Here is a 13,794-nt window from a genome sequence, read left to right as displayed (position 1 = left end):
AACAGGTTATCGCAAACATTACCTTTTAATGCATGCTGTTTTAAACTTGTTCCCTGCAAAATTTTGTCGGAAAAATTGCTAAGCACCATTTTCTGCTGAACAGCTTTATAAAATTGAACTGGGCTCCAGTTCTCAAAATACAAAATGGCCTTTTTAAAATCACAGTGTTTTGGTTTTTTTTGGGGGGGGGGTAGACTGCTGTGAGTTAGTTTTGAAACAGTATGCTGTTTCAGTATCGAGCTGCAAACAGGCAAAGGAGCCGGATGTAAAACTGAAGCCAAGATTTAAAAAACAGCCAGGCCTGGCATTTCATCTTTGAGAGGGCAAGGCCATTTTCTCAAAGGGCGAAGGGCACTTTTACAAAGGGCACTTCCATTGGAAAATCCTATGGCAAACTTTTCAAGGGGAGCTAAGGTCAAGACCAGGGGCTACTGAGGTCATGGCCTCCATGTAATTCCATGCCTGAATGTCTTAAGATTCCTATAGTGACTCTTGTTGTGACGTCATACTTTGCTTAAAGGGTATGTACTTTTTGTAGGACAAATAACACAATGTCTACAGATTTACACTAAACTTACACAGTTTGAAGATAATGATAGTAGAAAGCTTCCCTGAGAATATTACTTGCTGAAGTGTTGTAGTTTTTGAGAAATGAGTAAAACAATGTCATGAAAATAATTTTTGTCTCGGTGATTATGAGACATTATTTTAGCATGTAAAAACGTAATTTCATGACAATGGTTTAGTCATTTCTCGAAAACTACAGCACCTCAGCAACTAATATTTTAAGGTACGTTTTCTACTATCATTATCTTCAAACGGTGTAAGTTTAATATAAATCTGTGGACATCGTGTTTTGTGTCACAAAAAGTACCCAAATCCTTTAAGATCAAATCACGTTACCTTAAAATCAATGTTGTTGCTTTGTAGAGATCTGCCCCTATTTCAAAACCTACACCTATGTTTCCATTCCAGACCTCGTACATCACTGTAGCCGACTTCTTGAAGAATGGCTTTGTGCTGATCATCATCATGTTCTGGTCCAACATCGTCAAGCTGTTATCCCAACAGGGCCATTATCACATCGTCATCACGGAGTCTGCTCACATTAAAGTTGCTTTTCAGGTAATTTTCAGGATCAAATTTGTCAAAGTACAAATACTCACTAATTATTTATTGAACTGAGGCTTTCAATGGCTACGAATTGTGTGTGAGAATAATTTTGTCACTCCACCTTCAGCTTTGTTGCATATGGGCCACCCAAAAATTGTCATCGTCATTTAGCGGTCGCAACCGAGATTCCATGCACAACGTCACGCCGGAGGTGTTTATCCCTCATCATGTTTGGAATGTCCTTAATTTCAGACTCCGTATCTCTACCGATCACGTCGGTGTAGCTGAGTGGTAAAGGTCTTCTATCACGGCAGTCTTCACTATAAAATGTCATTTATGACCTGCCGTCGATTTCACAAAACTCTTCCTAACTTAAGACTAATCTTAGGACTTAGGACGAGTCCCAAACCTGCACTGTAGCATACGGACCTTAAGATTAATCCTAAGTTAAGACGAGTTACTCGTCCTAATTCAATATAAGACGAGTCCTAACTCTTTGTGAAATCGACCCCTGATCTTTAGCTGAAAGCAGTGGTCAGCAAAGCGGACTCTGCGTTGAGCAACAGTAGTAGAGATTGGTGGAATATCTCCCTAGATCTGTTCTTTGGTCTTGTGCCACGCCATGAGATGTTCTGTACCCTCATTAGAAGCCTTGTATAAGTGCCGTCAAGGTGATCTTGAAAAATACTATATTTTTTCAATTTTCCACTCTTACTTATGGAATAACTACTCATGTGATATTTATTTGTCGCCGTAACTGTTGTTATCTTGCATAAAGTTTATATTCATGCATTTATTTAATTGTTATCGTAACAACTTTTTGTTGCTCTTTCCCACACAGGCGGCTATTTATGACAAGTCACTGCGTCTGTCCAGCTACACCATGACCGGTGGCGCCATGACGATGGGTCAAATCACCAATCATATGTCGGTAGATACAACAAACATCCTCAATTCAACGCAGTGGGTCCACTATGTCTGGTCAATCCCCTTTGTGGTAAGTCTACTCTACCTTATCCTTTTTTTTGGGGGGGGGGGAAATAGAGTCACAAAAACACAAACATTGTCTTGACAAAAGTGTACTTCCATGCCAGTCAAAATGGACTGTGATTTTGTGAAATTAGGGCAAGAGTTCTCTTCACCTCAGGAGTAATTGGGTAACTGTGTCAGGGCAGTTTTTTAATAGAGAGCTTAAATGGTTTTGATACCTTTTGTAGATCAAGTTTTTGGCCAAGACATGAATCCCTATCACTGTGATTGAAGATGTATGCAATATAGATTAACTGTAGAAGTTTCAGCTTCATTAGTTGTCATGTTATTGAGAAAACAAAGTGAAAATCGCAGAGCAATGATTTTTAGGAGAGTTACGTAAACCCGTTGTACATGCTAAAAACAATTTGTGAAATGGTTTAACTCATTTATAAATAACTGCAGCACCTTGGCAAATTATATTTCTGGAAGCTTTCTACCATTATTGTGTACAAATTGTGTTTCTTGTAAATCTGTGAACATTTGAACAAAAAGTACCCAGACCCCTAAAGATGCATTACAGCAGCAATAAGTGAAATTGAATGTGAGAAAGGTGCACATTTTGAAGTCTGGTGCAGGCCTGGAATTTTTTCTTTGAGAGGGCAAACCCACTTTTAATCATTTTGCAAAGGGCACTTCCATTATAAAAAATATATATGGAAAGTCTGTGGGAAACTTCTGAATGGGCATCACAGTCAAGATGGCTGATGAAAACGGCTTGTATTAAATCCCCATAGCTGGCCAAGAACAGCTGCAAGACCTGACTCAACCCAAAAGGTTCAAGTTAAGGTCCCCATTGGCCTTTGTGGTCTCCTTGTAATCCCTATAATGCTATTTGTCCTTTTACTGTGTTCAGATTTCAGGGTACATGGTTATTCTGTACTCGGAGCTCGGTATAGCGTCCCTCATTGGCTCTCTTATCTTCTTCATTACCATACCGCTTCAAGTCATTATCGCGAGACAGACAGCCAAGTACCAGAAGATTGCCATGGTAGGACATTATAATTATTTCTCAATTCTTGACCCATCGGTGAAGGGGGTATAACCTTTAAATCGAGATTCATAAATACCTCAGACAGTTTCGCTATTCCTATTGGTGGAGAGCGCGTCACGTGGGTGTGTATAAACCTTTGTTTATGACCAGTAAAAAGTGTTAAAAACAGGGGCGTGACACGCGAGCTTCCATCTGTGCTTATTAGACAGTTTCTTCATTCCTATCAGTCGAGAGCACTGGCCGGAACAGTTGTGCCACATCACATGGCACGCACAGCAATCACTTTAATAAGAGGAGTTGTTTACCCGAGGGCGGCGGAGGGCTTTACCATTTCATAGCTGGAGGGGTGTTGTGTGTTGAAAGAAATCATTGAACAATTATAATTTTTGCATTTATTTTACTTATTAACCAAAAAGTGTTGATGTTTTTTTACCGAAAAGTTATCAAATGGGAATCAAAGTGTGTTGAATCGGTTTTCAAGAAGTGGTTTAAACCTGCCGAGGCCTGGTTCTTTATTAATTTACCTCGACTCTGTCTCGACAAAATTATCAAGAAGCAGGCCTCTTTGGGTTTGAACCACTAGTTGAAAACCTCTTCACCACACATTGATTCCCGTATTTTTAATCAACCTTTTTAATCCTGTAAATCAACCTTTTTAACCTTTAAATCAATCTGAAACAATTATCCATTTTTAGGCCAAATCTGATGAGCGACTGAAGAGGACCAATGAGCTTCTTCAAGGCATCAAGTTGATCAAGCTGTACGGATGGGAAGATATCTTCTACAAAGCCATCAGTAAAGTACGAGCTCTGGAGATTTTGACCATGATGAAACAGATGGGATGGAGGGTGGTACTAAGTAAGTCTGAATCAAGCGACATTGGATATGGCTTGGACCTTTGGCTGAAGCAACAATGTTTAAGGAAAGAACTTTTAGGCGTTCTTATCTTAGCCGTTGCCCATACCATCGATTCAATCATGACATTTTTAGTCAAAATGGTTTCATTACGAACTACATAATCAGTGAAGTTTCAGACTAAAATTCAACAGTGATGTTTTTTTTTTCTTTATAAATCCTGTATATACCCCTGATTTACTCAATTTTTTCAACCACATTGGAATCTCAATATGTATTTTGTTTGCAGTAACACCATGTGTGTATCTACTTGCCAGGTAGAGTTTGTTTTTAGAGAACTGTTTTTCTTTATTCTACTACCGCGGTAGATTTATCAGATGTTCGGGAGACTTATTGATACATGTACCTCACCATGCAATGCCTCAAATCATATATACATTGGAAGCTTGTTGTGTTTCAGCAATCTGTTATTTTGGTGTTTATTATGTTCTTGTTTTCAGTGACCATCACTTCTGCCAGTCCACTGTTAGTGACTCTAGTGGTAAGGAATGACACTCTCATTTTTAAGTGATGTTTAAAACCACATTCATAAATACCTAAGACAGTTCATCCATTCTAATTGGTCGAGAGGGCATCACGTGGGGGTGTTTGAACGGATGATACACCAGTAATAAGTGTTGAAACATGGGCGTGACACCCAGGCTTGCACCTTTGCTTATAAGACAGTTTCTATTATATTAAGATATTGCCCAAGCTTACCCTGTTTCAGCCCTAGGAGTAGGTGGCAACGGCCTCTGGGAAAAAAAAATTAATGTAGCCCACACCTTGAAGTTGCCTTCAGGCCTTGTGTGTCAAGCGACTTACATAATTCTTTTTTTTTTAATTGAGCTCAAATTGTTTGTATTTATTGAGATACACCAAGTGAGAAGACTGGTCTTTGACAATTAATTACCAATAGTGTCTTTAAGTGCCTTGCGCAAGGGCACAAGTGTCATGACCGGGTATCAAACCCACACTCTGCTGCTGACAACACCACAGCTTTGGTCTGGTGAACTAGACCAAATTTTCAATGACACATCATTTTACAATTCTCAACACAATATAGTTATCAACACTGCAGTAGTGACAATATTTTCATCTATCCACAGTCCTACAGTCTGTACACCAAGCTGACGGGCAAACCCCTGACCCCCGATGTCGCCTTCGCTGCCCTGGCCGTCTTCAGTCAGATGACCCTCCCGCTGTACCTGATGCCCAACGTCTTCATCTTCCACATCAACGCTATCGTCAGTACCGGGCGCCTCAGGGCGTTCTTTGAAGCTCCTGAGATTGAGAAGCCCAGCTATGGCAATGGTCAAGATGGCGTGCGTATGGATGGGACTATAAACCGTGAGGTAACCAGTGACTCCAGGGTTATTACAGCTTATTAAACTTTTGAATAAGCAAGATTTTGAAATCCTTATTTCGCCTAACTGTAAATTAATCACCTCATTATTAAACCACAGTTTCACAGAAGTGCACATTTTTGAAATCGTGGAACTTATTTATAAAAAAAATATATATAAATTTATAAATGATAAGCAAGTTTCAGCCAATCAAGTCACTACAAAACATTGAGGCAACTGTTTGTTGTTGTCTGTGGCTAATGAACAATTTGTGCACGCTGTGATTGAGTTTTTGACCATTTGTACACCAAATTAGGGGCCAAATGGCACCCAATGCCTATTCTTTTGCTGAGTTCTGCACCTCTACTTTAATCTGTTGGGGACCAGGGGTGGATTTCACAAAGATCTAAAGATTGATCTTAACTGAAAATCAATCGTAGTTGCTAAGTAAAGTGAGATGTCACAATACAAATCACTATGGTGATACTGAAAATTTGTCTTGCGATGAATTTTATTGCTTTGTGAAATCAGCCCCATGTTAGTTTAAAGCCATTATACACTTTCTGAACAGAACAAAAATTAAAAAGTTCACAGATTTACAAATAACTTACAGGGCTTATAGAAGGTAATGGTGAAAGACTTCCTTTGAAATATTATTCCATGAAATGCTTTACTTTTTGAGAAAACATTAAAACAATAATCAATTCTCGATATCGAGAAAAATGGATTTACTTTTAATACATGTTATGACACGGCGAAACGTGCGGAAACAAGAGTGGGTTTTCCCGTTATTTTCTCCCGACTCCGATGACCGATTGAGCCTAAATTTTTCCAGGTTTGTTATTTTGTATATAAGTTGTGATTCACGAACAGTGGGTCTGTGGACAATGCTGTCTACCGATGTTGTGCGATTGCTTTAACCTGCTTCAAGCATGTCCACAGTGGCCAGGAACTCCATAAGGCTTGTGGCCTTTTTGATTGATTGGATTTTAGCCATGTTATAGGAATAAGGAGATGAGTACGAGCACAGAAGTCAGTAGTCTCTAAATGGCTAAATTCACTTTCTCTTTCAGGTTGCTATCCGACAGCCGAGACGAAACGGAAATGGACGTGAGGACAGACACAGATTGCTGTCTGACGACGGCAATGATTACGACGATGCGTTCGCTGGAGTGCCCTACACAATGTCGCCCTCGCAGTCTGTCTTGCCGGACCACCTTGCGTTGAGGGTAAGTGGGCTTACAATTATCCAAAATGAGGTTTCGCCATTGACTGAAACCCTGATCATACTTCACATAAATTGCAAAGGCGAAATTCTTTTCTTTGCAACACAATTGGAAAATGGAATGTGCATGTACCTGATTTTTAACCCCACGAAATTCACTTTGAGTATGAATCAGGGGCCAATTTCATAGAGCTGCTTAAGCAAAAAATTTGCTTAAGCACGAAAATAGCTCCCTTATTTTACACATGTTACTGGCCAAAATTTCATGCCATATACATTGCTTATGACTATTACTTAGCTGTTGTTTACTTAGCATAACAATTGAGTGGAGTCTTGGCCGGTAATCTGATTTTACTAAGCAATGAATTTTTTGCTTAAGCAAAATTTTGTGCTTAAGCAGCTCTATGAAATTGGGCCCAGGCCCTACGCACAAACACTGTTACCAACCCTTTTAATTTTGTTCAATGACTAAAAATTGGGACCAGTTAGCTTGATCTTCCACTTGTACATTGCACACCAGCTTTTTTACTAGTCCATTCTTTATATTACACAAGGGTATTTTCTAATATTAACTAGCCAGCTGGCCCACTTGGAAAGAATTCTGACTTGTTCTCGGGTATTTGACAAGCATTTGGCCAGCACACCACTGTTAAAATGGTTAACACATTAAAGACACTGTACACTATCGGTAATTGTCAAAGACCAGTCTTCTCACTTGCTGTATCCCAACATATGCGTAAAATAACAAACCTGTGAAAGTTTGTGCTCAATTGGTCGTCAAAGTTGCAAGATTATAATGAAAAGATAAAAAACACCCATGTCACACAAAGTTGTGTGCTTTCAGATGCTTGATTTCGAGACCTCAAATTCTAAATCTGAGGTCTCGAAATCAAATTCGTGGAAAATAACTTCTTTCTCGAAAACTACTCCACTTCAGAGGGAGCCGTTTCTCAAAATGTTTTATACTGCCAACAGCACTCCATTACTCGTCACCAAGTAAGGTTTTATGCCAACAATCATTTTGAGTAATTACCAATGTGTCCACTGCCTTTAAGTGGAAAATGTTTTTTTCTTCATCTTTTCAAGCTCTGGGGTTTATCTTACACCTGTGGTATTTACAGGCAACATTTCCTGCCGTGGGTGCATGCTTGCATGTATGTGTACATTCATTGACCATAACTCAATAAGGACTTGGCATATCAACTCAAAACTTGGTGTGTGGATCTTGGGATCCCCCTGCCAAATATCAAAGAGAATATTATCACCAAACCTGGGGTGCATTTTCACTGGCATAACCAGTTTTAGTTTAACTTTCAATTGGTTGATCACTGGCCATTGACCAAAACAGTTGCTGGTTACAGCAGGGAAAACACACCCCTGGTTTGTGGATCGGTCTTGGGATAAGCTTTTTATTTTGGGACCGCCTATGCAGGTCAAAGGTCAAAAAAGAAAACAAACCGTTTACCAAACAAAACTTTTCTTGGTTTGAATCCCACCGGAGTAATATGCCTGTGATTTTTTCACAGGGCTTTGCTAAGTACTGAGTATACAGTGCTAACTCACATCAGTGTATGGGTAAAAGCCAAAATTAATATTCTTTATCCCCAATACAAATTTTCATCTAATAAACAACTTTTCTTGTTTCAGATGAGAGGGAATTTCATCTGGGACAATACAGCCAATACGCCTACTCTAAGGAACATTGATCTGGACATCGAAGCAGGTTGGTTTATGAGTCTGGTTCTTTGCTCTCTCATTAGATGAAGAAACACGGTCGGCCATTTTGTGGACTTAAAATTTCGACTCAATAAAATGAACACTGTGTTAGTTCGCGACTTAAAGAAAAACTGTGCAATTTCGAGTGATACTTGTGTGGATCATTATATTCTACTTTCTAATGCATTTCATAACAAATGGTTTCAAACGCTTTTCAAACACCAACTGGTCCGATCCAAGGCAATGTGCTCCTTTAACAACTAGTTTTTTTTCTGCCGCAGGAAAGTTGACCATGATCGTTGGTCAGGTTGGGTCTGGGAAGTCATCCCTGCTGTCGGCCATTCTTGGTGAAATGACAACTATGTCTGGTGGAGTGCAGTGGAATGAGTAAGTTACTGGTTTGGTTTTTTAAACCTCTCTGCATATCCCCATGCCAGTATTGGCGCCAAATGATTCAGTACAATACAATACAATACAATAATCTTTATTAGATTCCAAAAAGGGTAATTCAAATGCTTGCATACAGCAAAAACATTGACACATTAAAAACATTAAAAAACAGACAATGGCTATATACAATTACAAGAAAAACCACTAAAAAGCGATAAGAAAAATACTCGAGACTGTCTGGGGGAAATACAGGTCCGATCACCACAGCAACCATAAATGGCACACTGATTCTGAGTCAACGTTAACACACAACTATCGACCTGGCACAGTTATGTGTAAATGGCAGCATGGCATTTTGGAACCTCGATTTAATTTGCAACTCGGTTTTCCAAGACTTATTGCAGTTTATTTTCAAGATGGTGCTTGTGCGTATGGGCACAGGTTGTCCATTTTGGCAGTGCATCTTCGGAATAATTTAACAAGTATTTAGTCAACTCACGACACCCGCTGACAAAGTACTCTAAGTTGACTCGCAGGTTTGCAATGCATCAAGGTTTTGTTTTTTCTGTGCTTACGGAATTAGTGTAAGCCATTTAAACATCTCAAAATGCCCATGCACCACAGAATTGTAAATGTGATTTTTTTTTTATAGTCGGTAAATTTTAGAGTGCGCTCTGTGTTGTGAGTCACTCGTTTTGCTTTAGGTTTTAAAGCTTGTTCATGCTCTATAGTTTGTGGACAATCACAACTCGAACAATTTGTTTTTGATTGTGCGAGTGCATATTCCACACCACTAGGTATTCTTTTCTTGCGCCGCTTGTACAGGAACTGGGCGCTTTCCCTGTAAGCGAGAATGATGCCCGCAGCGCAGACTTCCCTGTTTTTGGGCACTGATCTCTTCACCTGCTTGTTATTTGACTGTTTTGTTTTAGGAATTACCACACTGTTGCCTTCGGAGCTCAGAAAGCCTGGCTGCTGAATGCTTCCCTTAAGGATAATATCGTGTTTGACAATGTGTACGACAATGCGAGGTAAGATCATAGACAAAGAATCTCTTGCATTTAATCTTATATTGCTGTTTGAGAGCCAATTGTTACACTTCCGACACCTAGCTTATTATATCATAGAGCTTGATGTAATCTTGGCTTGGGTGTGATCCCTGGGTACACTGAAGCTGAAGGCTGTCTTCTGACTTGCACCCCCGAACTAAGATATTGACTCATCAATTGGTAGAGTGCTGTTATGTTAATCAGGAGGTATAGCTGGTTCAAGTCCTGGTTCGATTTGTGCGCACTACGCGATGTTAATATGGCGGCGCCCTGAAATGAAGATGTCATTGTAATTATGTTTGTGACAAAGAAATAGTATGGTATGCTTGTCCGCCATTTTAAAAACCACTCGCCAACACCTCAGAATTATGTTCGCGTAAGGTTGCCAACGTTCACCAACGGTGGCAGCACACAGCGACAATGTTTGCGGGAGTGGAACGCACCCCTGATGGCCAACTCATTTTGGTGTTAATTTGAATCCCAGTCATATCACTTCCTTTTAGCAATACACTGAACTGTAACTGCTTTTCTTCACCCAGGGGTTAATGGACACCAGTGAGGGATGGTTCTTGTCATTGATTTTTGGAACCCAGTCAAAATTAGTCCAGGAAAACCAGTGAATAAGTGTACGCTGAGGTCAAATGCACTTGTTTACATGCTGTCGTCCAATGTTCTGCAGCCTTTTGATTTTAGTGAGGGCACTGTTTGAGCGTGTGACACCATATCTAAGGGGTCTATTAAGAGAATAAACCCAATCGTAATCCCCAAAAATTGTCATGATTATTTCTGATTGTTATTTCTTGCTTATTTACCAGGTACAAGACGGTGATAGCTTCTTGCTCTCTGCAGCCAGACATCGACATTTTGCCAGGAGGTGACCAGACCGAGATTGGAGAGAAAGGAATCAACTTGAGTGGTGGTCAGAAACAACGAGTCAGCGTCGGTAGAGCCATGTATAGCTACAATGATGTGGTCATCCTGGTAAGTGGAAACAGACAACCATGCATTTATCGACTTGCTGTAGCCATGTACCCTGTATCCAATAACGTAATTGAATACTGGTATACACCACACTGAAAGGAGCCAGACTATTTCCCTTAGAGTCTCCAAATGATTGCGATGGCCCTTTTTGAATACACACCTCGGGCTTTGGATTCAGCTTCAAGCTCCATTCTCTGGTCTAAAGCTATGAGCCTGTACGCAAAGCACGCACAATATTGTCAAAACAGCAGTGGGGCCAAGCTAGCCTGAGCCGAATCCAAAGCCGAAGCCGTGGTTTCTGCTACGGCTACGGCTAGATTTCCAATTCATCACGCATTGAAGTATAGGACATCCAGTACAACATTCTCAGCAAAAGTCGTAGCCAATTCTTATACAGCCTTAGTAACCATATGGAGCCTGATAGGGAAATAGTGTAATTGGAGCCTGATAGGGAAATAGTGTGATACACAAGGAGCCATAAATTTGGGTCTTTGTGAGGAGATCATTGAGGAAAAATGGTGTGGTGAATTTCACTGAATCTCCTGACTTTGAGCTGTTTTTGTTTTAAATTCTCGTTACGTTTTCTCTCGATGTAAAGCTCTAAAGCTCTAGACATGCCATTGGTAGTCGGCTCTTTAACAAAGGCATCAAGGGATTGCTGTTGGGAGAACGTTCCTTTACTTCTGACTTCCTAGCTTGGATTATGACTAAATTCTCCTTACCTCAATTCCTCCTCTGGATGATCCCCTCTCAGCCCTTGACATGCACGTTGGCGCTCACCTCTTCAAGGAAGGCATCGAGGGATTCTTGTTGGGAGAATATTCCATTACTCTTAACTTCCTAGCTTGGATTATGACTAAATTCTCCTTACCTCCATTCCTCCTCAGGATGATCCCCTCTCGGCCCTTGACATGCACGTTGGCTCTCACCTCTTCAAGGAAGGCATCGAGGGATTCTTGATGAGAAAAAGCAAACGTACCGTCATCCTGGTCACTCATCAGACGCAGTACGCAGAGAAAGCAGACAAGGTAAGACCTAATCTAATCTAAACCCATGTCCAGAGGGAGATTTTTTTCCCTGGATGGTCCTCCTTCTCTATGCCCATCTTGTGCTTGTCGCTTTGCTACGATAGGTGAATCGGCGCACCATCAAAGCACTGTGCGTTCTCAGGTAATCACGCACAATGTCTCAGGTAATCAGGTAATCACGCAAAATGTCTCGCAGGTATTGCAAGTTCAGCGTGTGGTGGTCCATGCGCGATCTTAAGCACTCAAACATACTGACGGCTATTTCACTTTGTTCAAAACATGCTTAGCACGAAAACGTCAATGTCATTTTGCGCGTGGGTTTCATCACGTGGAGAGTACTAAATTTTGATTGTAACTGTAAGTAGAAGGTGGTGTTAGTAGTACGTTGTGGACACGTGGCAGTTGCACTGGACTAGAGCACTCATGTTATTGATAAGCAAAGTGGAAATACCGGCGTTGACACGTGTGTCCTTAAAGGCAGTGGACACTATTGGTAATTAGTCAAAATAATTTTTAGCATAAAACCTTACTTGGTAACAAGTAATGGGGAGAGGTTGATGGTGTAAAATGGTGCGAGAATTGGCTCCCTCTAATTTTCTTTTATTATTATCTTGCAACTTCGATCACCAATTGAGCTCAAATTTTCACAGGTTTGTTATTTTATGCATATGTTTGAGATACACCAAGTGAGAAGACTGGTCTTGGACAATTACCAATAGTGTATGTCCACTGTCTTAAAGCAAGTCACTGCTTTGTCTCTCAGATGGGACATCACGCCGTAGGTCCTGTGTGTTGTGTACTGCACAGAGTCTCACGGTGAAGGCAATGATCACAAATTTTCAAATTATTTAGCAAATTTAAAAAAAAGTTTCAAAAAGATCAATCTCTCTTGTGAGCGTACTGACAGGTTGCGTCAATCCCAGTAAGTGGTAAATGGATGCTTTATTTGCCAAACATGGAGTCGTCTTAGCACTCTTTTTCCTTCTTTCTCTCTCGTTCCTCTGAAGATTGTGTACATGAAAGACGGCTGCATCCTCCATCAGGGAACCCTCGAGGATATCCGAGATGAGAACCCAGAGCTCGTTGCCAACTGGAGAGCCACGGAGAGTGAGACGATAGAGTCCGAATCAGAGCTGTCCGCAGCCGAGGATGTGAAACAAGAACGAGCTAAACTAATACGTCAAATCTCTGTCAAGTTGGAGGAAGAAAAGAAGCTTGAACAAGGTTGGTTTGGGTGGTGTTTTTGTTCATGTTCTTCCAACAGAGGGTTTGCTCCCCTGTGTGTTAAGCTTCGTAGGTTCAATTATGCACTAAGGCATATTTGTATAGATGTTATTTTTTTTTTCTGTGGATGTGCTTTTGTTACATGCGTAAATCTGGAACTATTTTTAAAGTAGTAATTTGATGTACATTGTATTGTAATTTATAAATCAGAAACTTTGTGGCAATCTAGCCCCTGGGCTACAAATACATTGCTTTAAAGGCTTTAAACACAATGTCCACAGATTTACACTAAACTTACACAGTTTGAAGATAATGATAGTAGAAAGCTTCCCTGAAAATATTACATGCTGAGGTGCCGTAGTTTGGAGGAAATGAGTAAAACAATGTCATGAAAATAATTTTCGTGTCATGAGACGAAAATTATGAGCATGTAAAAACGTATTTTCATGACATTGTTTTACTCATTTCTCAAAAACTACAGCACCTCAGTAAGGGAAGCTTTCCTATATCATTATCTTCAAATCCTGTAAGTTTTATGTAAATCTGTGGACATTTTGAAAAACTACCCAAATCCTTTAATTTAACCAGTAATAATAATAATAATAATATCCTCCCCACATTCAATTTGGGTAATTAGCCTCAAATCATGTTCCCAGATTGTTCCCCTTAATCCACTATACCAAGGACAGAGCAAACCAAGGGTGAACCTATGTGGTTATGGTCTTACTTTATAGCCACTTGAATTGTCCCATGCCACCCAGCATATCAGTTAAAGCACAATAATAATAATACCAAATTCTTATAT

The 13,794-nt window shown here is 40.2% G+C and overlaps 1 protein-coding gene across 1 annotated transcript in view; it reads left to right on the top strand.

Annotated features, from left to right (window-relative positions):
• The window catches only part of LOC139934057 (ATP-binding cassette sub-family C member 9-like), a 39,370-nt gene that overhangs the window by 7,835 nt on the left and 17,741 nt on the right, over positions 1 to 13,794 (top strand). The window contains exons 5-17 of the mRNA XM_071928345.1: positions 976 to 1,125; positions 1,955 to 2,110; positions 2,999 to 3,133; positions 3,832 to 3,994; positions 4,492 to 4,532; positions 5,140 to 5,385; positions 6,450 to 6,605; positions 8,249 to 8,324; positions 8,599 to 8,704; positions 9,640 to 9,738; positions 10,572 to 10,737; positions 11,625 to 11,765; positions 12,773 to 12,989. Coding sequence (XP_071784446.1) covers positions 976 to 1,125; positions 1,955 to 2,110; positions 2,999 to 3,133; positions 3,832 to 3,994; positions 4,492 to 4,532; positions 5,140 to 5,385; positions 6,450 to 6,605; positions 8,249 to 8,324; positions 8,599 to 8,704; positions 9,640 to 9,738; positions 10,572 to 10,737; positions 11,625 to 11,765; positions 12,773 to 12,989 — 1,852 coding nt within the window. The remainder of the gene's footprint in view (positions 1 to 975; positions 1,126 to 1,954; positions 2,111 to 2,998; positions 3,134 to 3,831; positions 3,995 to 4,491; positions 4,533 to 5,139; positions 5,386 to 6,449; positions 6,606 to 8,248; positions 8,325 to 8,598; positions 8,705 to 9,639; positions 9,739 to 10,571; positions 10,738 to 11,624; positions 11,766 to 12,772; positions 12,990 to 13,794) is intronic.

The sequence above is a fragment of the Asterias amurensis genome, chromosome 2, assembly GCF_032118995.1.
Source record: "Asterias amurensis chromosome 2, ASM3211899v1".
Taxonomy (NCBI): domain Eukaryota; kingdom Metazoa; phylum Echinodermata; class Asteroidea; order Forcipulatida; family Asteriidae; genus Asterias; species Asterias amurensis.
Note: the sequence above shows the minus strand (reverse complement) of the source record. Positions and strands in the feature narration are given on the sequence as shown.